Source organism: Amblyomma americanum, chromosome 4 (genome assembly GCF_052857255.1).
Source record: "Amblyomma americanum isolate KBUSLIRL-KWMA chromosome 4, ASM5285725v1, whole genome shotgun sequence".
In the NCBI taxonomy this organism is placed as follows: Eukaryota; Metazoa; Arthropoda; class Arachnida; order Ixodida; family Ixodidae; genus Amblyomma; species Amblyomma americanum.
This window is the reverse complement of record NC_135500.1, coordinates 215,491,434-215,516,447: the sequence shown is the minus strand read 5'-3', so window position 1 is coordinate 215,516,447 and position 25,014 is coordinate 215,491,434. Positions and strand designations below refer to the sequence as shown.

The 25,014-nt window shown below is 48.9% G+C and overlaps 1 protein-coding gene across 1 annotated transcript in view; it reads left to right on the top strand.

Annotated features, from left to right (window-relative positions):
* Positions 1 to 25,014, top strand: part of LOC144129314 (WD repeat-containing protein 17-like) — a 68,741-nt gene that overhangs the window by 34,192 nt on the left and 9,535 nt on the right. Inside the window, exons 7-19 of the mRNA XM_077663354.1 lie at positions 169 to 315; positions 580 to 665; positions 785 to 871; positions 1,573 to 1,737; positions 2,488 to 2,690; positions 5,766 to 5,915; positions 6,804 to 6,925; positions 7,036 to 7,164; positions 7,774 to 7,932; positions 8,280 to 8,344; positions 9,702 to 9,926; positions 12,979 to 13,078; positions 13,635 to 13,774. Of these exons, the coding sequence (XP_077519480.1) occupies positions 169 to 315; positions 580 to 665; positions 785 to 871; positions 1,573 to 1,737; positions 2,488 to 2,690; positions 5,766 to 5,915; positions 6,804 to 6,925; positions 7,036 to 7,164; positions 7,774 to 7,932; positions 8,280 to 8,344; positions 9,702 to 9,926; positions 12,979 to 13,078; positions 13,635 to 13,774 (1,778 nt within the window). The remainder of the gene's footprint in view (positions 1 to 168; positions 316 to 579; positions 666 to 784; positions 872 to 1,572; positions 1,738 to 2,487; positions 2,691 to 5,765; positions 5,916 to 6,803; positions 6,926 to 7,035; positions 7,165 to 7,773; positions 7,933 to 8,279; positions 8,345 to 9,701; positions 9,927 to 12,978; positions 13,079 to 13,634; positions 13,775 to 25,014) is intronic.

The window sequence follows — 25,014 nt, the reverse complement described above, 5'->3', positions numbered from 1 at the left end:
CATCGTGCTCACTGCGGTGATTCCCTCGCGCGATCTCTGGCGAGATTTCTTGTCACGAGCAAATATCTGCAACATTTGCGTCTTGTTGGTTCATTTAAATTGACCAACATGCGGTGCGGGTAGCTTTAGGGCCTCATGAAGAAGTGGGCACCTTTGTTTGCACCGCAGGTCATGTCATCTCCACCAAGAGGAAGCACAATCTACTGCCTGTCCTGGGCGCCGTCCGGACAAGACTGCTTGGCTCTGGGAACGTCGAAGGATGGGCTGCTTATTTGGGACACTGCAAAGAACGAGGCCAAGACCGTCATTCTCGATGTACGGACAGACATTCGTAAATCTAAGCATGTCTAGTATTGTGCATGATTACTTCCACTGGTAGCTCTTTCTTCCCCAAAGCAGCTGTTTTTTTTTACTTTGTTAGCGACGCATGTTATCTGTCTGCCAACTTCTCTCTATTGCTCAATCAAAACGTTTTAACTTCCTTGGACTGATTATTTTGTGAGCTTAAAGTAGCCTCAGTGGACAACGCTGCTGGTAAGCAGAAAAAAAGTCACTTCATGTTGCCTTCTGTGTGCGCAGCATGGCAAGGGTACTGCTATCTACTGTGTGGCGTGGAATCAAACAGATTCAAGAAAGATAGCGTCAGCTGGAGCAGATTCAACCTGGCAAGTATGATTGCGCTAGCGCCTTGCTAATTGCTCTGCCTGGACATTTCTACTTTTTTACACATTATAGAGTTGCGCAGTCCTGCTTACCCACCCATATTTTCTTTTTCTTTTTAAAGCATGGTTCACCGGACAGATGGCGCGCTTATCCAGACATTCCATCATCCCGCAACGGTATTCGGTTGTGACTGGAACCCTAACAACGAGTAAGTGTCCAGTTTGTAACCGTGATTTTTCGAGGCAAAATCAGTGACAAAGCATGGGAAACTTTGCTTGCGGACCTAATACTTGCGGTAAGTGTTTACAAATGATATATAAAGGAAAACAAGTATAACTATATAAAGGATAGCAAGTGTTTTCTTTTTCGGCTTGAAACCAATAGCAAAAAAAATAAAGAAACATTGCCGGTGGTTTAGCTCTGGTTAAACCTGGAGTGACGCGATAGCTACAGCTAGCTGAGTGGAACTTGGTCACGTGACAAACCACGTGATCAACCGCGCCGCCGGCAGCTGCTCCGCACCACGTGACCACCCACGTTGAAGGCTCGAACTGCTACCGTAATGCAGCTATAGCTACAAAACTTGCACACGATCAACGCGATTCATGCGCCACAGTGCTCACCCCGGACGAAGGAGCCGCTGCCACTGAGGAGTTCAGACTGTGCGAGTCCACCAATCACCGTGTGACACGCTGTGGGCCCTCTCACCTTCCCACCTTTCGACTCTGATTGGTGTTCCTCGCGCCGCCCGTCTCCTCCAAGCCTATCTTCCTATTCCCTCTCTTAGAAAGGGATTTATCTCTCTGCATTTCGCCTCCTGCCACTGGAGTCTTCACAGACGAACGGCGGACGCCTTTAGCGATAATGGGTGCGCTCTAATGGTGGCGCATTAAAATAAAACACGCGCAGGAGCATCATCGCCACGGCGTGCGGTGACGGCGTCATCCGCATCTTCTATCTGAGTCTCAACGGTGGCGTGCCCCTCAAGACGCTGATCGGCCACAAGGAGAAGGCGTTCCGCGTCAAGTGGTCGCCACTTCGAGATGGCGTGCTCTGCAGCACCTCCGACGACTGGTCAGCGCTCCTCTGAGTTATCTTCATAATGCCGCTTTCTTTCACTTTTCTTGCTTAGTTAACCATGCAGGAACAATAGATAACTAATAAGAAATAAACGCCCTGAGCACTCTATTTTTCGTGTTACCATTGGGCCTATTGCTCTAAGTGACGTTACTGGTTTCAGCAATGCCGTCAGTTTCTGTTAACAATGCTGTTAGGGAAAACATGTGTAGGCAAATGTCAGCCTAAACATCCAAGCCAATAAAGTCGGGAAGCTATGATCATTGAAGACGTTGCGACGACTAATTTCAAAAGAAAAGTAGACATTTGATTCATATCTTTTTATATCATATATCATATATCATATAGTATCGTATCATATATCTTATCAGAGTCATATCTTTGTCATTACTGTGGGCTTAATGCTAAGCAAAATAAATGGAATGCTTAGTCATATCAAAAACAACTGATAAAGGGTGATTTCATTTCTTCTTAGAGAGATAATATTCGGTGATATATTGTAGTAGTTCTGACGGAAACAATGGCATATTCTTCTGTATGATAAGCTATCCGCATCAGCTTGCGGAAGCTAATCGATTGATGGGTTGGAAACGAAAAAACATCGGTCGATTCCTTTAGCAACTATTCAAAAACGTTCCAAATAAAACAAAATACTTGTCGTTTAAACTTCTAGCGAATGGGAAGAAAGAGAGGGGCGTAGAAAGTCAACACGTGGGGTTAAGCCCGCGGCAAACATCGGCCTCGCAGCACCATCCACGTGTGGAACTACACTTGCGAGTCGGCGGTCCGTGTGCTACGCGGCCACTCGGACCTGACCCGCAGCGTGCTGTGGAGTCCCGAGTTGAGCCACCTGCTGCTGTCAGGCAGCTGGGACGCCACCATCCGGCTGTGGGACACCCGCGACGGCGTCTGCCTCTGCGTCCTGCTCGACCACGGAGCCGACATTTACGGTGGGCAGGGCCGCTGGCCGGCGTCTGTTGGTTGCCCCTCGCTTTGAGTTACTCTGCTGCATTATCGTTCTTTTAATGCCGAAATGAATTCTTGGGCTCCGCTTTCCACGTATGCGTCCGGCACCCCAGCCCGCGACAGATAGTTGCTTCGGGGTTGCTACTGGTGTACGGATTTCATGCCATCTGTAAAGCGCAGACGAAGTTCAGCATTTTCATTGCACGTCAGGCGACAACACTGCAATGGCTACAAAATTTCATTCAGTTGGCTGCCGAACTACCCGCCTCCTAATATACCTTGTTAGCCGCCATAACTATCAGATTTATCGGCTGCCTACAGAAATCGCCGTGAAGATGTACGAATACGCAGAGCTGGTGCAGCGATGAAAGCCACAATAGGGAATCTTTTTCGGCACCGCAGGACCGAGAAAAAAGAGGTTGCCAATAAACAGTGCTAAAATGAAATAAAAAGCAGGTGGAGAGCACAACAGTGTCGCTTAAACCAAAACTTCCAGGCAGCACCTTCGACGGCATCGCAGGCGTTTCAACACATTGTTTCGACAGTGTGGACAAACTGTTCAAGCTAAAGTTCTTGGATGTTTATTTCGACACTGTGTGCGATGTTTGATCGTTTGTGTTTCACCAGTGATGTGCGAGTTGCTACAGACCGGCAACTCATTGAGTTTCTCAACGGTTTCCTAGAACGCGAGGAGTCTCATTACGCTGTGTGTTCTGCGTGCTATCGTGTTAAGTTCAAGAAGTACCTACATTGTCAATTACAGATGGATTTTAATATCCACCAAAGCCGAACCGTTTGCCTTCCCTAAGCCTGTTTCACATGCAAACGAAAACTCTCGCGACTTTTGATCCGCCGTGGCGCAAAAACCGGTTTCGATCGGCCGCGGCGGCTGGAGCGATGGGGTTTGAAATCTTCCGCCGCGCCGCGCCGCACCGCTTAGTCGCTTTCGTCTGAAACATTCTTGATATTGCATCACAGAACGTGTTGCGTCATCCAGAGTTTTTTTTTTTTTTAAATGCGCACATGTACCTTTCGCCATAAGAGAGTCGTTGTACAAATGCATTCCTTTCATGAAAGAGTTCCATTCATGAGGTTTAAACTCATCCTGCTTGGCTGGTGGAGTCAGCCAAAATTGCAGTCTCTAAAATGTCAAGTAATGAATAACGTTTCAAGGCACTAGTCTCAGTGCTCAAAATAGTGCAAATTCGCCTATTGTTGACGCGCAGCGCATTGTTTCACAACACGCCGCACAACCGGCCTCGAAATGTTGATTCTAAAGACTGTGCAAAAGTGACAGACAAGGAAGGCACAAAAAACGAGACAGGCGCCATCAGAATATGATCAAGAAGTGCTTTGGTTTGGGCCAGTTGTTTTATAGCTTATAATGTTCATACTGTTGCCGCACTGCATTTCTGCATCAGTGGCCTTCAGTGGAGCGAAAGCCTACTGTCTTTTTTTTTTTCTTCAGCTAGAAGATAAGCTTTGAGACAGGCACTTAGAAATCTTGTGGAGAAAGCTTTAAAAGAACTGGCGTTGTCTGCTGATCACTGCAGCTCTTCCCGAGCGAAACATGAATATTGATTAGATTAATACCAAGACATACTTCGGGCTTAAATTTAATATGATCTGATTTATGAAGCCAGAGCTCTGGGACTGCACATTTATGTGGGCTCAGCCTGGAAGGAACATATCGACAAGGCTGCTAGGCTTGTTATGGATTACCAGAACGGTGCAGAAAAGAAGAGGTGCGAATGATAACCAAGTTGCCTGTGAGCCAGTTGCTTCGGTACACAGTTGAAATATATGACATCGGGAAAAAGGAGCAGAATTAGCAAATATTACATGAAGGACAATTTTTTCCCATAATAGAACTGTATAAATAAAGAACTGTAATAACCAAAGCCGCCCAAAATAGGCGGATCAAGACTAGAAAAATACTCCGCGTAATGTGAGCAGAATAGCACTGATAGTGATTAGTGGTGGCATTTTCGTCGAAAACGAAGGCTTTGCCGGTGCGTGTGCTGTAGGCATGAATATGGTGAACATTTATTTAATCCACATTTATCCGGACAACGCTATCCACATGTTGCTACATAGTGAATAAAGAGAGAGAATGAAGGAAAGGCAGGGAGGGTTAATCAGGTGAACAGCTCAAGTGTGAAGGGTTACAGAGATTGCCCCAGAGAATGAAATGATGAGCTGGTCCAGTAAATGGAACGTGAGTGCAGTCGTGCGACATTTGTGGGCAATATAAACAAGGAATGTCCACATTGCGTCTGTCTTATTTAGATAGAAATTTAGAGCAGATATCGGCATGAAGATGTGGGCGAATGAGTGAATAAAGCTCCACTCATCCAAACACAATAAACGACGCCGAGTTGAGCGCTTAGTCCGAAGTCCCAGAGGCGGTGACCGTCTATCAGCCATCGGTGCCTCCAGTCTGTGCTGAGAGTTGGCTTACTTCATATTCGCTCTCTCCTCTCGCGTGCAATTAGAATGAAGTCATGGGAGGTGACAGCGACGTACCTTCATGGGCGACTTATGTATGCAGTTAGGAGTTTCCGGGAATGCTTGCGGCATTCAACCGTACGGTTTGCACTGTGCTCCCGACAACGTGAAAACCCTTTGTGAGGCTTTGCGTACGCTGGTAATGTAGCGAGTGTCGAAGGACACTTAGCTAAGAAAACTGTAGTCAGCGCAAGCTCTACCTACATACCTCGTTTACATTGTAGTTGCTGTAAAGATAATTCGTCTTCGCTGTGCGGCGATTTAAAGAGTAACTGTGACCTCGTTTGAGCCAGTGAGTGTTGCCCAAGGGTGCATCATATAAAAAGAGGAATATATGGCACCTACTTTGCTGAGTATTTTTTTTCCTGTCGACTGCTCTCACTGTCGTTACCATGGCTCAATGAAAAAAAAAAATTCTAAGCACTCATCCCAAGTCAGACGCCCTTTCGACGAAGCGATAAATACGGTAGGAAAGACGTTAAGAGGTCGCCGTAAGGCAAGCATGGAACCGCTTTGAAATCCTGCCCTTAGCTCGTGCGTTTTGTATCCAGCGCTCGCCTGCCACCCTCGACGACCATTCGTGGTGGCTTCTTCGTCTAGAGACTCAACGGTCCGTGTCTGGTCCATGCTGCCCCTGGCTTCAACCATGTTTCTGCGGATCCTGTGCGGATGGGATTTGGACACAGTCGTCGCGGCTCAAGGTGCGCAGACCGAGATGTAGTCCACCATTAAATGCAAGGGCTGAAAGAAAAGCAGCCGAGTAATAGGTCTTCCGCCAGCACATGTTATCACTGATTGAACTGCGCCAACAGACAGCACGCAGACACAAGCGCTTGTGTCTGTGTGTTCTTCACTTCCGTCCTATCTGTTAGCGCTGTTCAGTCAGTTTCCATCAACATGCACCAACCAGCCCTACTAAGCCCTCTTCTTGAATACATGTTATCACGTTGCTTTTTTAATGACTTACGTGTCTCTAGTTTCAGTAGACCATGGTGGTTCAAGATCGTTTTTTCGTTGTTCTCAGTCGAATTGGAGGTCCCTCTTATTATGTCACGAGACGACAAAATTTCAGGGACGAGTTTGATTTGGTCTTGGCGTGTCCATTATTGTCAAAAAATTAAAATGTCACAGAAAATGACTGCATGTGAGGGACACAGACAAAAGAGACCGCCACCGGCGACCAAAACTACAGTTAGTTGTCAGCACCCGTCTGTCTGTTGTCTTTCATTTGTCTTTGTCTTTTGCCACATTTTAGTTCTTTCAATATAGTATAGACAAGGAAGGCCGCCATGGGAAGGCTACAGCTACAGAAAACTATAGAGGGTCCTTAGTCTTACACTGTGCTTGGCATGACGTTCTGGAGGTAAAGGTTGGTAGAGGGAGGGAGGAGGGGGCTATACCGTGAAATATGTCGCTCGCCCCACAGATTAGAAAAAGGAAACTTTAGGCTGTCACGTGTCAGGCCTGCACCGCACTTTCGGAGCAGAACCTCGAGGACAATAAGCAAAGTTCTTCCGCAACAAGCGGGCAATGCCTCTCGCCAGAGATCAGCTTCCCTGTGTCCACCCCTTTTACTCGACTGTCGCCAGGAGAGCAGCCACTGGGGAGAGGCAAAGAGATGCTGTGCGGCGCAGCGGCCAGGCAGCTGAAGAATGCCCACAAGTCGTCCCGAGACGAGGCGGCGCTCCGGGCGTGGTCCACATTCTTCTGCGTGAGTTTGCTCGCGAGGCGAGATATATGCGCCCATGACGCGTGCCACTGTCAACGAGAGGCCGGCCGGACGCTCCACTGCCTTCTTTCTTGCTTCCCTCTCTGTCGCAGGATCCCCCCGGAGTTGGTAACCTCTGGGATTTACTGAGCATAGTCTCGAAGGGGGCGGATGCCGAGGTGTCCGACTCGTACAAGGACTCGCTCTTGCTCCATCGCACTCATCTCGTCAAGCTGAAGGCGGTGAGCTGTCCGGTTTTCCTATCCGTTCATTTTGTTTTGCTCTATGCAGTGATAACAAAGAGAGAAGCGTTCTGTTTTTGTGCGTGTTTGCTTGCTGTCTACATTTTGTGGATTTTATGAATTTGTAACATTAATTTTATTTACGCCTTGAGAGTCTATAGCAAATGGTAGGATTAAGCCACATCACTACAAACTTCGGGTTTCTACTAATTCATTGCTTCAAATGAATCCAACAGCGTGCTATGATCGGTCCTGCAAGCTGCTGGTGCCAGATACTCGGGGCTATTGTGACCTGCTGGAGAGGAGCAACCGGCACTACCATGTGGTCTACACATGGTCAGCACGCAGTCACCACGTGGTCTGCGAATTTTCAACACGCGGCTGTGTGCTCCTCTCCGGCTGGTCACAACGGACCCAGGTATCTTGTAGCACCCAGGCCCGATCATTGCTTATTGAAATGTCGCTGCTCTGAATTCAGATTGCTGAATGCGCGATGACCTTAAAGTTATAGCTCCCTAATGCGCTGGTGCACCAGCTCGCAAACAGCAATGCGAGGGCACAGGTCAGCGCTGGTCCGCCGTTCAATGCTTGATACTCGTGTGCCCACAGTCCAAGGCGCGTGAGCTGGAGCTAGTCACAGCGACGCGGTTCGGTGGCACGGGAGTTGGCGGCCCGAGCCGAGAGCAGTCCCTGCACCAAGCCGCTCAGCTCTACCTATCCACAGGAAACCTTCGAAAGTACTGCGAAATACTCACCGAACTCGGAGCGGTAAGTACTACGAGACGTCACCTCCGAAGGTTGTGTACGCGCGTTTTCATTGGAAATAGATGGCAACGGACATCCACTTAAAAGAGACCCTGGTGTCTCGGGGAATAGTTGTGTATATCTTTATGTCTTTGAAACTTGCCCCACTTAAGGGATTCCTCTAGCCGCATTAATCAAGCGTTCTCATATAAAAAAAAAAACGCTGCTTGCTTGATTAAAGCGTTCTGAAGCTTTATTTTGATTCTTTGTCTCTGTGCGAAACAGCAACGGCTGCATTCCCTTTTTTTTTTTCAAAATACGTTCCACTATCCTCTCAGAGCGAACAACACACACTAAACTGTTTCTTGCAGTGGAACGAAGCCCTTGCATTGGCTCCAGGTGTCTCCTACCAATACTGGCGCCAGCTGGCAAAGCGGTGAGTGCAAACTGTGGATTGTGGTGTGCCACGTTTCCTGCCTGCATTTTCCGCGGAGTTCGTCGGTAGAAGTTTTTTATATTTCATGAATGAATCTCGCGAATTCGTCTCAATTTAGCGCCTTGGATGCCGCGGAACCTTTCAGACGCCGAAAACAATACCGTTGCTGTTGTTAGTCAATCGCGTTGTCACGTGAAAACGAATTCGAAATAGGAAGACGGAAACGTGCAAAAGGATGGCGAGGGGAAGGGGTCTTTCATTATTGTGCTTCCCTCTCCCCTCTCAGTTTATTATTAGCTTACGTAATTTGCAGCGCTAAATTTTGCGACGCAACGTTGACACGGATCCTCTACCGGATAGTGCCGGAGAGTACCAGTTAACGCGTTATCCTGTGGTCTCACTAGAAACTGAGAAATGAGAGAGTATGTAGAAGTGACGCATATGGCGCATCATAGTGGTCGGGCGGGATAATGAGTGACGCTTTCTGGAAGAAGGAAGTGAAGGGGGAAGCATGGATATTGGACCAATCAGGCTTTTTCACTTTTCTAAATGTCCGCTTTCTGTACATTGTAGCCTCGGCGTCCATGCCATTGAGCTTCTTTGTGAAGCACTTCTCAGGATTTTTTGGGGGGTTTTCTTCCCTTCCCTTTGTGTTCGCTGACTAATTATTACGCGATGCATTTTTTCTTGCCATTCGTTTGTTACACGATGGATTTTTTTTATTATGGAGCGTTTACAGCTTTGGCTTAAAATAATTGTCAGTGAAAAGGCGGAAAATTAGCGTACAGTGAGTCTATAATAATATAGACACATCTGAATGGCCTTCAGTACGTGAAGAACGTCACTACTGCGCGACACGGACGTCTCTAAATTTTTGCATTGTTTTCAGCGCATGTTTGCTGTCCTGCTGTATGTATTGTTTCCTTTTATCGCTCAAACATCTCCGGTAATCAGTTTCGAGGGAAAAATAAAAGAAACAAATGAGGGAATTGAGCGCCCCGTCGCGGTGGCTCAGTGGTTAGGGCGCTCGACTACTGATCCGGAGTTCCCGGGCTTGAACCCGACCGCGGCGGCTGCGTTTTTATGGAGGAAAAACGTTAAGGCGCCCGTGTGCTGTGCGATGTCGGTGCACGTTAAAGATCCCCAGGTGGTCGAAATTATTCCGGAGCCCTCCACTACGGCGCCCCTTACTTCCTTTCTTCTTTCACTCCCTCCTTTATCCCTTGCGTTACGGCGCGGTTCAGGTGTCCAACGATGTATGAGACAGATACTGCGCCATTTCCTTTCCCCCAAAACCAATTATTACATTAATTGAGCGCTGAAGTCGACGTCTTCGCTCCTGCGACGCTCCTCGCAGGCGGTCCGACCTGCTGGTGAGTGAAGACAGGCCGGAAGCCGTCGGCCTCATGCTGGCCCTGGGCGACGTCACGGAGCTGAGCGCCTACCTGAGGAGCAGGGGCCAGGCGCACGGCGCGTACGTGCTGGCGCTGTCGGTGCGTCACGCGTCGCGCACAGAGAGCAGCAGCCGCGAGGACGCCTCCCCGAGTGGCGGCAGTTCACGCCAGGCCAACGAATCCGAAAAGTAAGCTTTGGACTGGACGATGAGGCTCGTGTATTTGCCGCGGTGTTCAAATATTTCGTCGAGGAACTAAAGCTCCAACTTAATTACTTACGTGCTGTTGAAGACACTTTGAGGGATTACTACAGTTTATCTCTGTTTAACGCAGAGGTCGCAGGTGTGGTAGCCGGTTGCAGCAGCAGGACTTGTGTGGATAGGAGATGCAAAAATGCTCTTTCACTGTGATTTTTACACCACCATAATCAATTAGGTTCCGTACATTGCGGGACGAAGCCCTTGTACACCACATTCCCAACAAATTTGCTAACTCCATATCTTCACATAGCTGTCTGCCACACCGGACTACGTTTCTTCTTTTTTTTTACCGGTAGCTACATTACGGTAACATTCCGAGCTTTCGGCGTGGCGGAGCCGCCATCCTGTGGCTGCGCTGCCGCCCTGTGGGTGCGCCGCCACGCTGTCACGCGGTTGGCCACGTGATGCGGAGCAGCTGCCGGCAGCGTGGCACCGTGGCTGATCACGTGGTTCGGCACGTGGTTGGTCACGTGACCAAGTTCCACTCGGCCAGCTGTAGCTATCGCGTAATTCCAGGTTTAACCAGAGCTAAACCACCGCCATTTTTTTTTGCTTGTGTCGGGGTGTGTTCTGTAGTTTCGGTCCATTTTAGACAACCTGACCTGACTGAAGTTTGCGTATTTAAAACTCTTTTTATCATAACGAGCATTGGGCTCGCATCGCGGCAATCAACGCACAGCGCCTCTCTGAAGCGCTAGCTTTCGAGTACAGATAGGACACTGAAACCAGAAGAGGTCGGACTTGGAATTGGACTGACTTCCTATTCGCAATGTTCACGGCCTATAGGCGGCGCGAAGCAGTCCAAGGTAGTAGCCTGGAAGAGCGTAGCGTTATTTGTCTTAAGCATGACCTTGGCGGTGTAAGAATATCCCACAGTCCTTCGCGAACTCGCGCGCACTTTCCCATTGAACGGATGACCAAAGCGTCCTTGAACAGCTTCAGGATACAAAGCAAACGAAGTGCACTGAAGGCGCTAACGCCGTCGGGAACGCCGCCATGTTGCAAAAAGGCAGATACTTGGTGAGGCGGTGCTATGACGTATATAGGCCTCTGAGGCACTCCGCAGAAGGACGAAGGCTAGTCGAACAGGCGAGAGAGGCAAAATTGCCGGACCGCCACAGCTGTGACTCCGCTACCTTTAAAAAAAAAATTGCGTCCGCGCTTTCCGAGGCCTCATGAGCACAGGGTAAAACACATTTTCGGCGTGAAGGCGGTCAGGGGCCGTTTAATCTAGGGCAGCATTTTAAGCTCAGGTATGAATTACCAGTTGAGTTGCTTGGGTCCAGGCGAAGTACAGTAGTTGTGACTGAGCGGCTCCAGTACGTGAATGCGCTTGGTGTACAAATATCGTGTACACAGGAAATTGTTTGCGTGTGATTCTGGTCATTCTGGTGATTGCGGTCTTTCTATCTGGCTCTTTCTTTTCTCTAAATTGTTTTCTTCTCCTTCCCCCTTACTCCTCCCTCATCTCACTCTCTTGATACTGTTTGCTATTCGCACCGTGCGTAGCTGTAGCAACCTTGCGGTGACAGGGAGAAACGCCAGGAAGAGGGTACTGAGGGCGACCGGATGACACCGTAAGCGCTGCTCTCTATATGTAGGAGGATACAAGTCAAGAAGGCAGCGGCAAATATGCATCAAAGGAGGCCCTCCAGCCAATGGCGTCGACGTCGCGGTTAATCCCATCCCATTTCAGTCACCTGTAATTTCACTCTACACTCGCAGACAACTTTTTATGCGATGCAGCAGCGGCTATAGGCAGGAAAAGGCAGGAGACGCTCCTTTGTCCTCGTGCCGTGGGGTGCGAGCTCCTCAACACTTTACTCCGTTTCATACAAAGAAGGCAGCGCTGCCAAAGCTAGCCCTTCTGTTCGCACAGGCTATGTCTGCGCCCAAAATGTAGTTCGCCGTGCAACCAAAGTGAACACAGCATATTTCGTTGAGACAAACCTTAAATTCCGTGAATGGCACCTCCTGGACTTCGTTTTGACTCGTTACATTTTTGTCGTGCAGCTCATGTAGTCTTCGAGAAGTAAGAATGTAAGAATTAAATGTGGCGGTATGATACGTAGCTGGTAGGGCGAATCACTCTTACTCCAGCTTCGCCTAAAAAGTGGTTCACGCTCAGTGAAAATTATGACCAGAGGGCCCAAATATTAAGTGTCTCACAGCTTCGACCCTGATTTTCAATGCTACAACTTCGTTTCATATCACTGTTTGTTTTCGTCCAAACACTTGCCGAGGTTTCGAGAAGAATGAATGGTAGGTTGCGGAGTAATATGGTTTCGCAGACGCACTACTTCCGCAGCCTCCGCAGCGTTGAAAATTGAAAAATGGTTTGAGAGGAATGGAACTGGCGCAGTAATTGTCTCACATTTCTGTGGGCACCCGAACAGCGCCGTAAGGAAATGGAGGAAGGTGGAAAGTGAAAGAAGGAAGAGGTGCCGGAAAGGAGGATTCCGGCTGTATGGCCCCAACTCAGCCGCGGCGGCCGCGTTTCGATGGAGGCGAAACGCAAATGTGCCCGTGTTGCCACCTATGTATGAAACGGAGTACAGCGACTTGCACCTACTCTCTAACTTCCCTCATAACCTCTCTGCGCCCCTATCACGAACAACAAATAATCCTCTCCCCGCTCCTAACGGCACGGGAACAAATTAAGGTCCGTTTCCTTTCCTTTTCCTGGTTAGCATCATACACCTTGCAACAGTGACGTCACGAGAACCGCTGGACGCCAATTGCTGGAGGGACTCGTCTGAGTGGCATTCGCCGCTGCCTTCTTGACTTACCCGGCTGAGTCTTTTACAGAGACTGTCATCGATGCCCAGTCCACCCACGGCACCTGGTGATCCGAAATGTCCAAACCTGGTCAGGGGCCCTTTAAGCAAATTTTACCAGGGCGTGTTGTAATGTGTAGAGCACTTTAGCGATGCTGTTCTTCGTCCACCTTTTAAGTTACACCTATAAATTCTCTCCGCAGCCTTGTACAAGAGTGCGCACAAGACATCTCGGAGAAGTACCTCTTGGAAGGAACGCCTACTTTGGCTGCGTGTTGTCATCTGGCTGTCAACGACGTTCGGGTGCGTTCTGCAGTCTCTGCGATGCACACGAGAGCGCTTGGAACAAAGATCGGTCCTTCTCTTTAACTGGAATTCACTCGCCCAGCTGCCAAGGACCTCTGAATCGATTCGACATTGCTAGCTGCTGTGATATTGAGACAGGCGCGAGAAACATGACGTCGACACGTATGTGGTACTGGTTCTAAAAAACAAGCGTCATGCAGTTCATTTTGTGTACTTATCGTTATTTGCTTGTGTGCCTTCTTTACTCTTGGCTAACAGACTGAATGCTGTGCTCAGCTTAGCCTGTCCACCTTTCGTGCTCAGCTTCTCGGATCTGGCAGTGACAATTAGGGAAGTGAAAAGGCGAAAGGCAAATAGCCATCTAAGGAGAACATTTTTTTGTTGTCTCATCTTTTCCCGTTCCTGGCTCGACGGCAGCCCTACTGAGCGTATTCGCTAGCATTGGTCTTTCCTGGCTTCGTTTCGCCACGCTTAATACCGTTAACACTACTCTCGGAGCCACTATACACGCAATATCTATATTAATATATCTGTATTAATACATGCCTTCCAGGCGGCCCTGCGAGCCCTCATACGAGGCAATGAGCTCGAGCTCGCTCTCAGTGTCGTCTTGCACTCCGGCTGCGAGGAGGCAGCGAAGGCGGCGTCCCTCTGTTCCTGGCTCGCCTGGAGGTGCTCCCTGACTGGAAATTGGTGAGCACGCGCATCCCTTGTGCGCTTGAGATTAAAAGCGGTGCACGTAATTAGATACTAGTGTGGTATACGCATGCTAATGAGTACGCTCGAGGTGAAAAAAATGTAGTTCCTTAAAGGACTGAACGACTTTTTGTCTCTTCGAACTTGAGCTTCTTATCGCAAGCAAAGCAACAGTGCGGAAATGCGCTTCAGACATTTTACTTTGTCACCATAGCTGAGTTCCCTCAGGACAGTGTTACAATATACCGGGTGTTTTTTTAAGCATTACATGGTTTTAACTCCAGTTGTCTGTGCGCCGCGGGTGACCTTGGCGCCAGAACGGAGTCAGTACACGTAGGCTGACCTAACCGAAGTTTGGCGCAACCCCCGATTTGCGCTGCCGCCGGAGCAGCGCGTGCGTCAACAACAGCATCTCTAAAATGTGCGACGCCACCGTTCAAGTGCGGACCGCGCAGCAGCCCCGTCCGCCCAAGTGACCCCAGTTGCTAGTTGTCATTCGAAATGCAGATGATAGAAGGCTATGCAAGGGGGCGCTGGCTAATGTAGTATTTAGCTTCCAATAAGTGTGACAGTACCAAGAGTGTCGCTAAACACGCTGTAGTTTTATAGGCAGCAAGGGACAAGAAGAGCAAAGAGTTTTAAAAGGCAACGTACTCAAAACAATTTTTGACGCTTAAGAATGCACGCTTACGACGTCATCCATGATGCTTGCCTCGGGGGCTTAGAAAGATGCATTAGTGGTTTTCTGAGGATGATAACGAAAATTTTTGTTGAGTAAAGACATAAGAAAGTTAGGGGAAAGTGGTTGGATCCTCAGTCAAGGATTCCGCTGGCAAAGGCCGCCTGTGCTGTTTAGACGAGGGATCGCTGATCCTCTGAGTCCGAGCAGGTCAGGGCTACCTCTCATCCTTCCCACGTAGGGCTGTTCTATTAAATCTGTAAAACAATTAGCCTGGAAGGCCCATACAATATGATATAGGTCTGTGTATTGGCCACAGAATCTACAGTTGGGTTTAAATGCTTCTCAATTTGTCTTGTGAAGTTTAGCTTGATTGTGGAATGACGTTATTTGCAGTGTCTCAGATGACATTCTTCTGATCTGTTCAAACCCTTAGCGGGATTTGGATTGATTTGCTTGGTTAGACGTAGGTGTCATATAATTTCGGCGTAGGTTATCAAAGGCTGAAATGAGTCCCCAAATGCAAGGAGGCGTCCCTCGCAATCAGTTTTTAAAATAAAATTCTGTAAAGGATAGAATAAAATTACCATGTATATAGTGCTTGCTACCTTGAATCTCTTGTGCGTTCTCCGAATCTGTTTTTATCATTTTTCATAAAAAAAATCTCGGACCAATTGTCTCTTGACACGCTATTGGCAATTATTGTTGGATACCGCGGATGTCACCACTTCGCGCACTTTAGCGTGCGCTCCCAGACACCCTTATAGCGTGTGGGGGTAGCGGTCTCGGTCACAAAGGAGATGCCCTCGACTCAGCGTGGCAAGCTCAGCCGGAGACCAGCTACCAAGTGACAAGAAGGTTGGTCGTTTGGTGCCCAGCTTTCACCGGTCGCAAGCCAGAGAATGGGTCGGAGCCAAAGGTTCACAAAACAAAACAAAGTTTATACAGCAAAGAGATGATACAAAGAATTTCGCAATCACTCGTACGAGCACATACAAAGTAATTTACAAATACAATGCAACTCATGCAAAGTAACCATGGAGAGAGATTACAATCCAACAACATCTTTGCACCTGTAGTGCACAAACACAGAGAGACAAATAAACAAAACACAATTTGTTCACCGGGCACTGCGACAGTCCGACGACCTGAGAAGCACGACGGGGCCGATTCGCAGACTGGCGCACGTTGCCTCACTGGTCCGTGGCTGGGCGAGTGGTGTTGTCCCGGGAGTCGAGCGGGCGCGCTTCTCGTAAGCTTAAACGGCGGCTCGGGCTAAGAGACAGCGGTTAGAGCCCCTCATTTATAGGCGCAGTCTGCGTCTGTTTGTTCTTCGCGCCAAGGCAGGCGCGCACATACACGCAGCTTCAACTGCACAAGCTTCTTCTCGCACCGGGCACGCGACCCCATTGGTTGAGCGCGGAAATCACCGCCCAGAATAATCTAAGTCATTCTCGCCACGCGGAATGAATGAATGAAAAACTTTATTGTATTAGGGTTATTTTTCGCAGCGTAGGTGGAGCCCTCAGTCCAGGGCCCCAGCGGCCTTTGCAGTCTTGCGAGCCCTGTCGATCAGCTTGAGCTGCTCTTCAGGCTTCGAGCTGGACAGCGCAGCCTCCCACTGCTCCGGTGTAGGTGTGTTGTTTATCGGCGCTGCCTGCATTTTCTGACAGGCCCATGTAACGTGGTAAAGCGTTGCGTGTTCACCGCATAGCGGGCATTTGTTTTCATAAGTGGATGGATAGATTTTGCTGAGTAAACTCAGATTGGGGTATGTATTAGTCTGTAGTTGTCTCCAGGCAACCGACTGCTGTTTACTAAGGTCTTTGTGGGGAGGCGGGTAGGTCCTCCGGAGGGCTCGTTGGTGTTCTAAGATGGCTCCATACCGTCTAGTGACTGCGTCCAGTTCCCCTTCGGTGCGCGCCTCCCGGTTGGCGTATGCTCGGGCATTGGCGTCCGCACATTGGTTCCCTTTGACAGCCTCATGGCCTGGTGTCCACGTGATGAAGCATCTCGTAAAAGTGATTGTCCTCGCCTTGAGTATGTGAATGGCTGCAGTGGATATGCGTCCACTGCTGTATCTTCTGCACGCCTCTTGCGAGTCTGTAATGATGTGTGCATGGGGCTCGTCACTCTGCTGGGTGATGGCGAGTGCAATTGCTGCTTCCTCAGCCTCGAGTATGTTGTTGGTTTTTATCGAAGCGCAGTTGATTTCCCTGAGCTGGTGATCCACCACGCTGGCTACCGAGCCATATCGGTGTCTGTATGTTGTTGCGTCAACATATAATACGTCTTTTGACCCGGCGAAGCGTCTTGCATGGAATTCAGATCTTGCCTTTCTTCTCGCCTTATGTATATCTGGATGCATGTTTTTTGGAATCGGACTGATCTCAATGATCCTCCTGATTTCATTTGGAACGCTCACTGTGCTATTGATTTCTTTCAAAGCGTCCCTCATGCCCAGCAACCGCAGCGTGTTTCTGCCTGTTGCGGACAGCATCAGTCTTGTTTTCTGCGCAATAAGGTGGGCCTCGATATGTTCTTGTACTGTGTTGTTTATGCCCAGTTTAAGGAATTTCTCCGTCGAAGTGCTGACCGGCAGTCCGAGAGCACATTTGTATGCTTTTCTAAGAATTGCCTCCAACTGCTCCTTTTCTTGCTCGAGCGGTGTTTGGTAGGGGACGCCGTATAAGATCCTACTGACCACGAGGGCCTGTACTAGCCTACATGTGTCTTCCTCCTTCATACCTCTTCTTCTGTTGGAAATTCTTGCAATCATCCTGGTGATCTGTGCTGTGGTATTTGCTAGCTGTCTCGGCGTCATCGGCGCAGGAGCGAAGGGGAGAGGGTATCACTTTAGCGCGGACAAGGTTACCCCCTTTTCGTCGACAACGAGCAGAAACTTCTCCGACATTCTAAAGAAATCGACGCCGCGCGTAGCTATGTTTACTTTGGCGCCGCGCCGGCGAGCTGAGTGAAAAGCCCGCGCAAGGTTTACGCGCACTCCGGGGGTCCTTCCCCGCTGTTTTTTGTTTTATTTTACAGCACGCGGGCGCGATTGCTTACGCGCAACGCCGTTTTTTCGAAGATGCGCGGAATATTGTGACAGCGGGTCCGTAAGGATATTGAGCGCTATGCCTGAAATTGTTCCTTCCAATTCCCTCCCTTTTATATCCTCCTCATTATGTCCCCATAGAAAGTTAAATGCGTTAAACTCTCCAACTATGATTGGGGGGGGGGGGGGGGGATTTCCCGCTGTCGGAGGATGCGCACGAATATGTGCTCTATCTCAGTCTGTAATTTAAGTTCTGTTGTAGATCCCGTAATATCATTGTGTACAAAAATGCTGGCTGTATTATTAATTTATTGAGTGCTCTGTGATCCAAGTCTCACTTTCGCATTCACATCCTGCAGTGCGATAATATCCGGCGTTTCATCCACAGAATCAAAATACCGCTGCATGAGTATCCTTTTGAGTTTAAAGCTCCTGAAGTTCCAACGTATAACAAGTAGTTTAGTTCGCGGTGCCATTTTGAGATGTAGAAGGGTTTTGTCCTCTTTTATCTGTGGTTAAGTCTAATGCCTCATCCATGTTTATCTGTATGTTTCCCATCTTCCCCATTAGTCTCGGCGTTTTGTTAGTTATTGTGTTGTCCATCGCGTCTTGAATCTTGCGATTAGTTTTGATTGCATATGCCTGTAGTTTTGTGAGATGCGGTTCGAGTAATCGCACCATGGTTTGTTCCGTGATTCTCGCAGCTGCATACCTTCTAGTTTTCGCTCAATCATACATGCTATTCTCTCCAGCTTGTCTATGGATCCTTTCATTGCATTGCGCACCTGCAGCCTTCCACCTCTCCGTTGACGTGCGAGACGATGACTCGGTTGAGTCATCCACGCTACGGAGAGCAGAGCGAAGCTGAGTAGAGTTCTCCTGCACCTTAATCACCACCGCATTTCTTTTCTGCTTCGTTCTCGACTCTTCCGGTTAGACTTCTTGTACGCATCTTAAGCTTTCTGTCCTAAGCTGTTTTTCAGCCAACGTAGGGAAGGGGAGGCTGTGATTATATACTGCCCCGCTCACCTTGTTTCCGCTGGGGCCTTCACCATTCTTTGTGTTGGGGGTTCTGGCCTCAGCCCCCATCCAGTCGGCCTACTAGGTGGTTTGCTCGAGGACATTGTAGATGGCCCAGATGATGGTGAACCGGCTTGTTTCTAGAATTTGCGACACACTCTTGCTGTTGCTACCATTCTCGAAATCTTCAGACTTTTTTTCTTTTACAAATTGGCGTTCCTGTTGTTGCAAATTGGGCTTGTATTATCCAGACTTCTTCCCGTTTCCGGCTCCAGGCCCCCTCTTCTTCTGAACTTCTGGGTGCATCCTGCAGACCCTGCATAATGCTGGCGATTATAAATGAGGCCGCTGGGCTTGCATACTGTATGTGGTCCTCCCCTGCATTTCTTATACCGCAAGCCTTGGCATCGGTCGGCTTGTAAGTTTCGGCACACATTACGATGTGCAATAGTAACACTCCTCGAGTGCAGGCTGGTATAGTCTTGCAGTAAAGTTAGACCGGAATGGCTGCGCACCAAATAAAGACATGAAACGGAAGCTCCTTTCCTTCGAACGTGAGGATAGCCATGTCCGAGGAACCTAGTTTTCCAATTCCGATCACTCGTACGTGCGGTGAGACTTTCCTGACGTCGTGTTCCGTGCGCTTGGTGTTTGCGTTAGCAACCGCTTTGCACGTATTCTCTTCATCCTAGAGGTATGTCTGTACTGGCCTGGCTTTTCCCTCGATCACGATGTGGTCGACTGCAAGAAACTTGCGAATGAGTTGGATGCTCGTGGCGCCAGCGAGGATTAGAATTTGGTCCCATATCAGCCAGACGCTTGGCACCTGCGCCTCCTCCTCTTCTCCGACCGCAACGTAGATGGCTTCTTCCAGCACTCTGCCCCTCGTGAACTAGCTCAGATTGAGCACTCCACTTAGTCTGACGACGATCACCACCTCGCTCACGTCGAAATTGTGAGCGCTGTCCGGCTTCCACTGCTCATAGGGCGTCTGCTTGGCCACCGCCGAGTCGGTGGCACTGCCGTCGGCGCCGTCCCCTTGACGCACGGCCGTTTATTTAGCCTGACGGGTCTTTCTCAAGGAATAAAACGATCGATTGATTGATTGACTTTCTCTCATTCCTCCGTCTTCTTCTGAAATAAAATTCGGCCAACTTTTACTGCTCCAATTTCGGTGCCATCTGCACCTCCATCTTTCGCGTGCTTTCCGGGTCGTCGCGCTTAACTGCGGCCATGAAGGTCCCAGCTAAGCCATGCAGTAGGCCGACGACAACGCTAAGCCTAAAGTAGGGCTACCTTTGCGCGCGTGTGATCTGTGCAAGAAGTCCTGCAAACCTGCCAAGAATGGCCCACCAGAATAAAAATAATATCCAAGGGTGCAGCTTATCTTCGCAGATGCTCTCCCTCTATTTTCGAGGCGATGCAAAGAAAATTTCGTATCTGAGGGCATAAATGCATGTCGCATAACTCGCCTTACAAAGCGGACAACGATATGGAACTTATCTGGCTTTTGTGGGTTTTCTTGTGAAGGAACATCTTTTGTCTTCAGATTATTAACGCGACAGCCTTAAAGGCCCCGTTCTGCAGAGGAACCGGTGTCGGCGCCGAGCGAAAAATCACGGGCATGGCTCTGACAGATGGTCCCCAAAGAGCAACCTAGGAGGCAGGTTGGCAACCTAGGTCACGTGACCTTGCGGCATCATCACAACCTGCCCGCCGGATAGGGACCAAACTGCCCACTTTGGCAGATGCTGCAGTCAAAAAAATGCTTGGTCGCTCGGGAAGAGCAACCCGGGCCGCACAATGCCAACCATTGGGAGCACCTACCGTGCATGGCAGTGGCGCATCGCTTAGCTGCTGCACCACTGCGCCAGCAGACGTATGAGGACTCCCATGGATCTATGAATCTAGAGAATGACGTTCCGCACAAATGGGAATTAGTCTATTACGCTGTCGCGTCATACACTTAAGGCGGAGCTTAAGTGTCCCATCCAATTTTGATTCGAGTGCGCTGCTTCAATTATTCGTGTCAGCTTGTTGTTTTCAATCCTCAAACTTTCGTTGTACTTTATCAAATCGCTATTTCTTTACGACGCACTTTGACGTCCGAGCCGATAGCACGAGTTTCACACAGGCATCGCAACAAAACTTCATGCTTTTTTCAACGCAACGAAGTTCTGCCCTGATTTCGCGCTTGAAATCCCCAGTAACCATGAAAAAAAACTCCTTTGACATAGTGCTACAATTTGTGACCAAAAGAAGGTCATCCGAGTTCGGCAGCGGTGCGCAGAAAAAAAACTAGGGAAAAACTTAAGTTCGATCGGCCTTAAGAGTATGATGCATTAGGGTTAATGGGTTGATGCCCATATGTGCGGAGCTGGTAATCCTCGACTTAACATTCATAGATCGATTGTAGTCCTCACACCACTCCTGACGTGGTGGAGCAGCGGTCAAGCGATGCGCCACTGCCATGCGATGGCAGGTACAATCGGTGGAGCTTGTGAGACCCAGGTTGCTCTTCCTCAGCAACCTCTCGTGACCAATCATTAATTTCGCTTCCATCTGCCGCGGTGGTGAGTTTTCTCACAATCCCGTGGGAAAGTTGTGATGACGCCACAAGGTCATGTGCTCCGGTTGATTCGGCCGCTCCGGCTGCGAGGCTTCAAGCGGTCGATGCCGCCGACACCGGACGATTTTTTCGACATAGAGATATTAATGTTATCGCGTTAAAACTACTAAATCTGAACAAATATCCTTATTTTGAACGAGCAGTGTATTAGTGACGAGCGTACGGTCTTCACACCACTGCCAAACTGGTACGGAAAATGGGATGTCTCTATTCTCGGTACAACCACCTGCCAGTTAGCTCAGTTCAGTCTCACGCTGCATGGAACTCAGTCAGTTAGTGATTATGAAAAGAAATTATCTGCTATCCAACGAGGCTGATACTTTTATTTCTTCGAACGACTTTTGGAATTCTACTCATTTTCCTGTCTGCGGAGACGCCCTCTCAGTCTTTTCCAAACACCCGTTCTCGCACGCGGCATGGATATTTAGTCTTCACGTGCGTGCGCAGACCATTCGTGAGCCAAACTCATTACCCCTTTTGTTAAACATTTTAAAACACTTTCGCACAAGCGCCATTTACCTTCGCCTGTTGATCTAACCAAACACCCGCCCGAAGAATGCCCCGGGTGTCAACGGCGAAGCTCGACACTTCGAGTGACGCTAATACTGATGAACAGCCACTCGCCGTCCCAGCAGCTAGCGTGGAGATTCAACTGCGCAAAATGAGTTTGTGCTGTGAAGGACGCGCGACAAAGAATAATTCACCTCCTTCGAGCAGCGACTCAGCGAAATTTAGCCAGACAGCCGGACACAGCCCCGAGCGGTTCATTACTGCACTCGCATGCAGCCTTCCCACACACTCGGAGCCAAAACTGACGCCTTGGTCGAGACTGTAAATCTCTGAATCCTCACATCCCCGTTGTCAGGGGAAGAAAAACAAATTGCTTTAGGGTAATGCCCCAAGGCAAAGCAGATTTGTAAAAGGGAGTAATTACTCATTAGCATCCACCCAAGCGGGCTTCAAAAGAAAGCTATACAGCTTTCACAGAGACTTCGCAGTTCGAGAAAAATTCGACTTGATCCAGGGTTGGAACTCAGGACCACCACCTGTCCCGGGCAGCCGCTCTACCAACTGAGCTAACCTGGAAGACTGGCAGATCAGGTGGTAGGGCGAGAGGAAATTGATTAGTAACTCGAAATAAGAATGGAGTTAGCGCAATATTTTAGGAAAATACCCCAAGGTGGAATATATTTCTAATAAGGGAGTAATTACATATTAGAATGCACCCAAGGTCAACCATACGCATACAGAGGAAAGCTATACAGCTTTCAGAGAAGCTTCGCAGTTAAAGGAAAATTGCGCTTTGGAAGGAGACGCCATAGGGGAAAATTGTATGGAGACACCGTTGGAAAGAAAAATACGCGAAGCAAGTTTTACTACCACTGCGATAATCATTATAACTGTAATCGTCGCCACTGGCATCATCAGACCGAATTGAATCAACTGAGAATAAAGTGGCGGAAGTCACAGCGCAAAAAGAACTAAGACAAGAAACAACACACAAGACAGGACGGGCGCTTGTTGGTTCAGTCTTTTCTTCGTTCTTTTCGAGCTGTAGCTTCCGTCACTTATATATGCACCAAGTAGCCGAGACAAAAGTCCTTATTCAATGAGAATAAAGGCCTATTAAAATGCTCCCAGGTACCCTCTCGCGCTATTACCAGAGGACTCTGCGAATATTTACATATATACTCACCTCATCGCTCAGTCTAATTCTATGCTATCCCGACAAAGCTTCCCTTGCCTTGGTATCCGCTCTGCAGCCTTAACGGAGCGACGCTTGCCCGCTTCACACATCATACGTTGCGTCTAAGTGCAGACCTGGTCCTGGTGAAAACCTCCGAGGCTGACTTGCTGGAGTTACCAGCCAATGATTCATCTCAGCAGGAAGCTACTTACCACAAGCTCACCTTCAGCAGAACCAGAACCACATTGGCGGAGTACGTCGCCACAACCCCTTAGAATGTATCGCGCGGATAATAACATGTTCGTTTAGCCCCCGGGGGTTCGATCCCCAGTGCCGCCGGGTACCCACCGGTGATACAATGGGTACAAGCTTTCCCCTGGCCCGCTGCTCGGCTAATCAGGGGTGAAATGCTTGGAAAATGGGTCTTTGACCCCGCCTTGAGTAATCGAAAATACCTTGTGCCATGGCGCTCTTTGGCCATAGATGCCCTTGCGCCATAAAAATTCATAACCATAATAATAATCATCATCGTTTAGCCCCTGGACAACAAAAAGAATTATGTGAGGTGCTTGGTGGAGAAACTGTGTTGCGTTAAACCACTTGATGAAGATGAAGCGGCCTGTCACTGTCGTCTTCTGAAACTATCATAAGAGCCATCTCATAATAAATTATTACAAGATTCAGTCAGTCGCTGTGGTGGCTTAGTGGTTAAGGTGCTCTGCTGCTGACCCGAAAGGCGCGGGTTCGATCCCGGTTGTGGCGGTTTCATTTCGATGGAGGCGACATGCTAGAGACCAGTGTACTGTGCGATGTCAGTGCACTTTAAAGAAACCCAGGTGGTAGAAATTTTCCGCTGCCCTCCACTTTGGGACTTTAAACCCCATAAATCCTGAACGAAAACATCGTCGACGGAAGTCCGCCTGGTTGGGTTCTTGAAACGATAGTTGAGAGAAAACTGACGACAACCAACATTTTATTTTTGCCCAACGTTTCCGGACCAACTCGGTCCCTTCTTCAGGGGTGACTAAATGTGTGCCAGCAGTCGCGGGCGGCTGCCTTCGCTCTCCCTTTGTTAGCACGTGGCGCAGTCCACTAACGTACGCGGAGGAGAGCGTTCCTGGAGTCCTATTCATCGCCGCCTTTGTGAGCCGGATGTGCCATGATTCGACATGTCGCCTCTTGAACAGGTCTGACTCCACCGCCAAGACGCTCGCCTCCTCGAAGGCTAATCCGTGGTCGACGCGTTCGCAGTGTTCGGCGAGGGGGTTGGCTTCTGAATTCATTAGCCCGACGTCATTCGTATGTTGCCTCATTCGTTGCTGGAGGTTGTGTCGGCGAAGTATGAGGCCGGACATTTGTAGCATGGGATTTTCTACCGGTTGTTTTTTCTCTGGGGACGCGGTCTTTCGGTCGTGGTATGAAACGGCTGATTGTCGAAACTGGTTCATGAGAAACATAGATTTCATGTTTTCTCAGAATGCGTGCAAGTGCCTCGCTGGCTCCCCTTACGCATAGAAGTACAACGCGAGCGCGTTTTGTTGTTTCACTGCTGGCTGGGCCCCCTTTCTTTGTCTTGTCTTGTCTGGCCTCTCATAACTGCCTCGATATCATGTCGTAACTACTATTACAGATAAACACCCTTCGAATACTCTTGGGAAGGAGTAGTGAGCGGAATTACGCCAAAGTATAATAATTGGATGGAGGACATCGCGAAAATGATTCCTGTTTAGTGAGGAAACAAGAAGCAGTATATACAAAATCCTCGTATACATAAACAAAAGAGGAGGGCGGCCGTCGGAACGTCGATGACTGATCTTGATTTGCAGCCATTGGTGCACATACCTGTGTACGTACATACACCCCTAGAGTGACGAATACTACTATCCCTACGTGTTAGGACAATGGAGGACAGCGAAGCTTACTAGAAAACGTCGCGCAATCTTCCTAAAAGTCGGCCGGTTGGAGGCAGCGCGCGGCGATAACAGATCCCGTGTTTGTCCCACAAAAAAGCGCAGGACACGAATGTAGGCGGGGTAGTTGGGAAAGAAACTCCATAGAGGAGCTCAGCTGCCGTCCACACTCGCAAAGTCAAATAAGTAAATTCAGGCACCGCGCACACCCGCATTGGTTCAGCTTACGCCGATATCTGTATGCTGCCTTTCTTTTT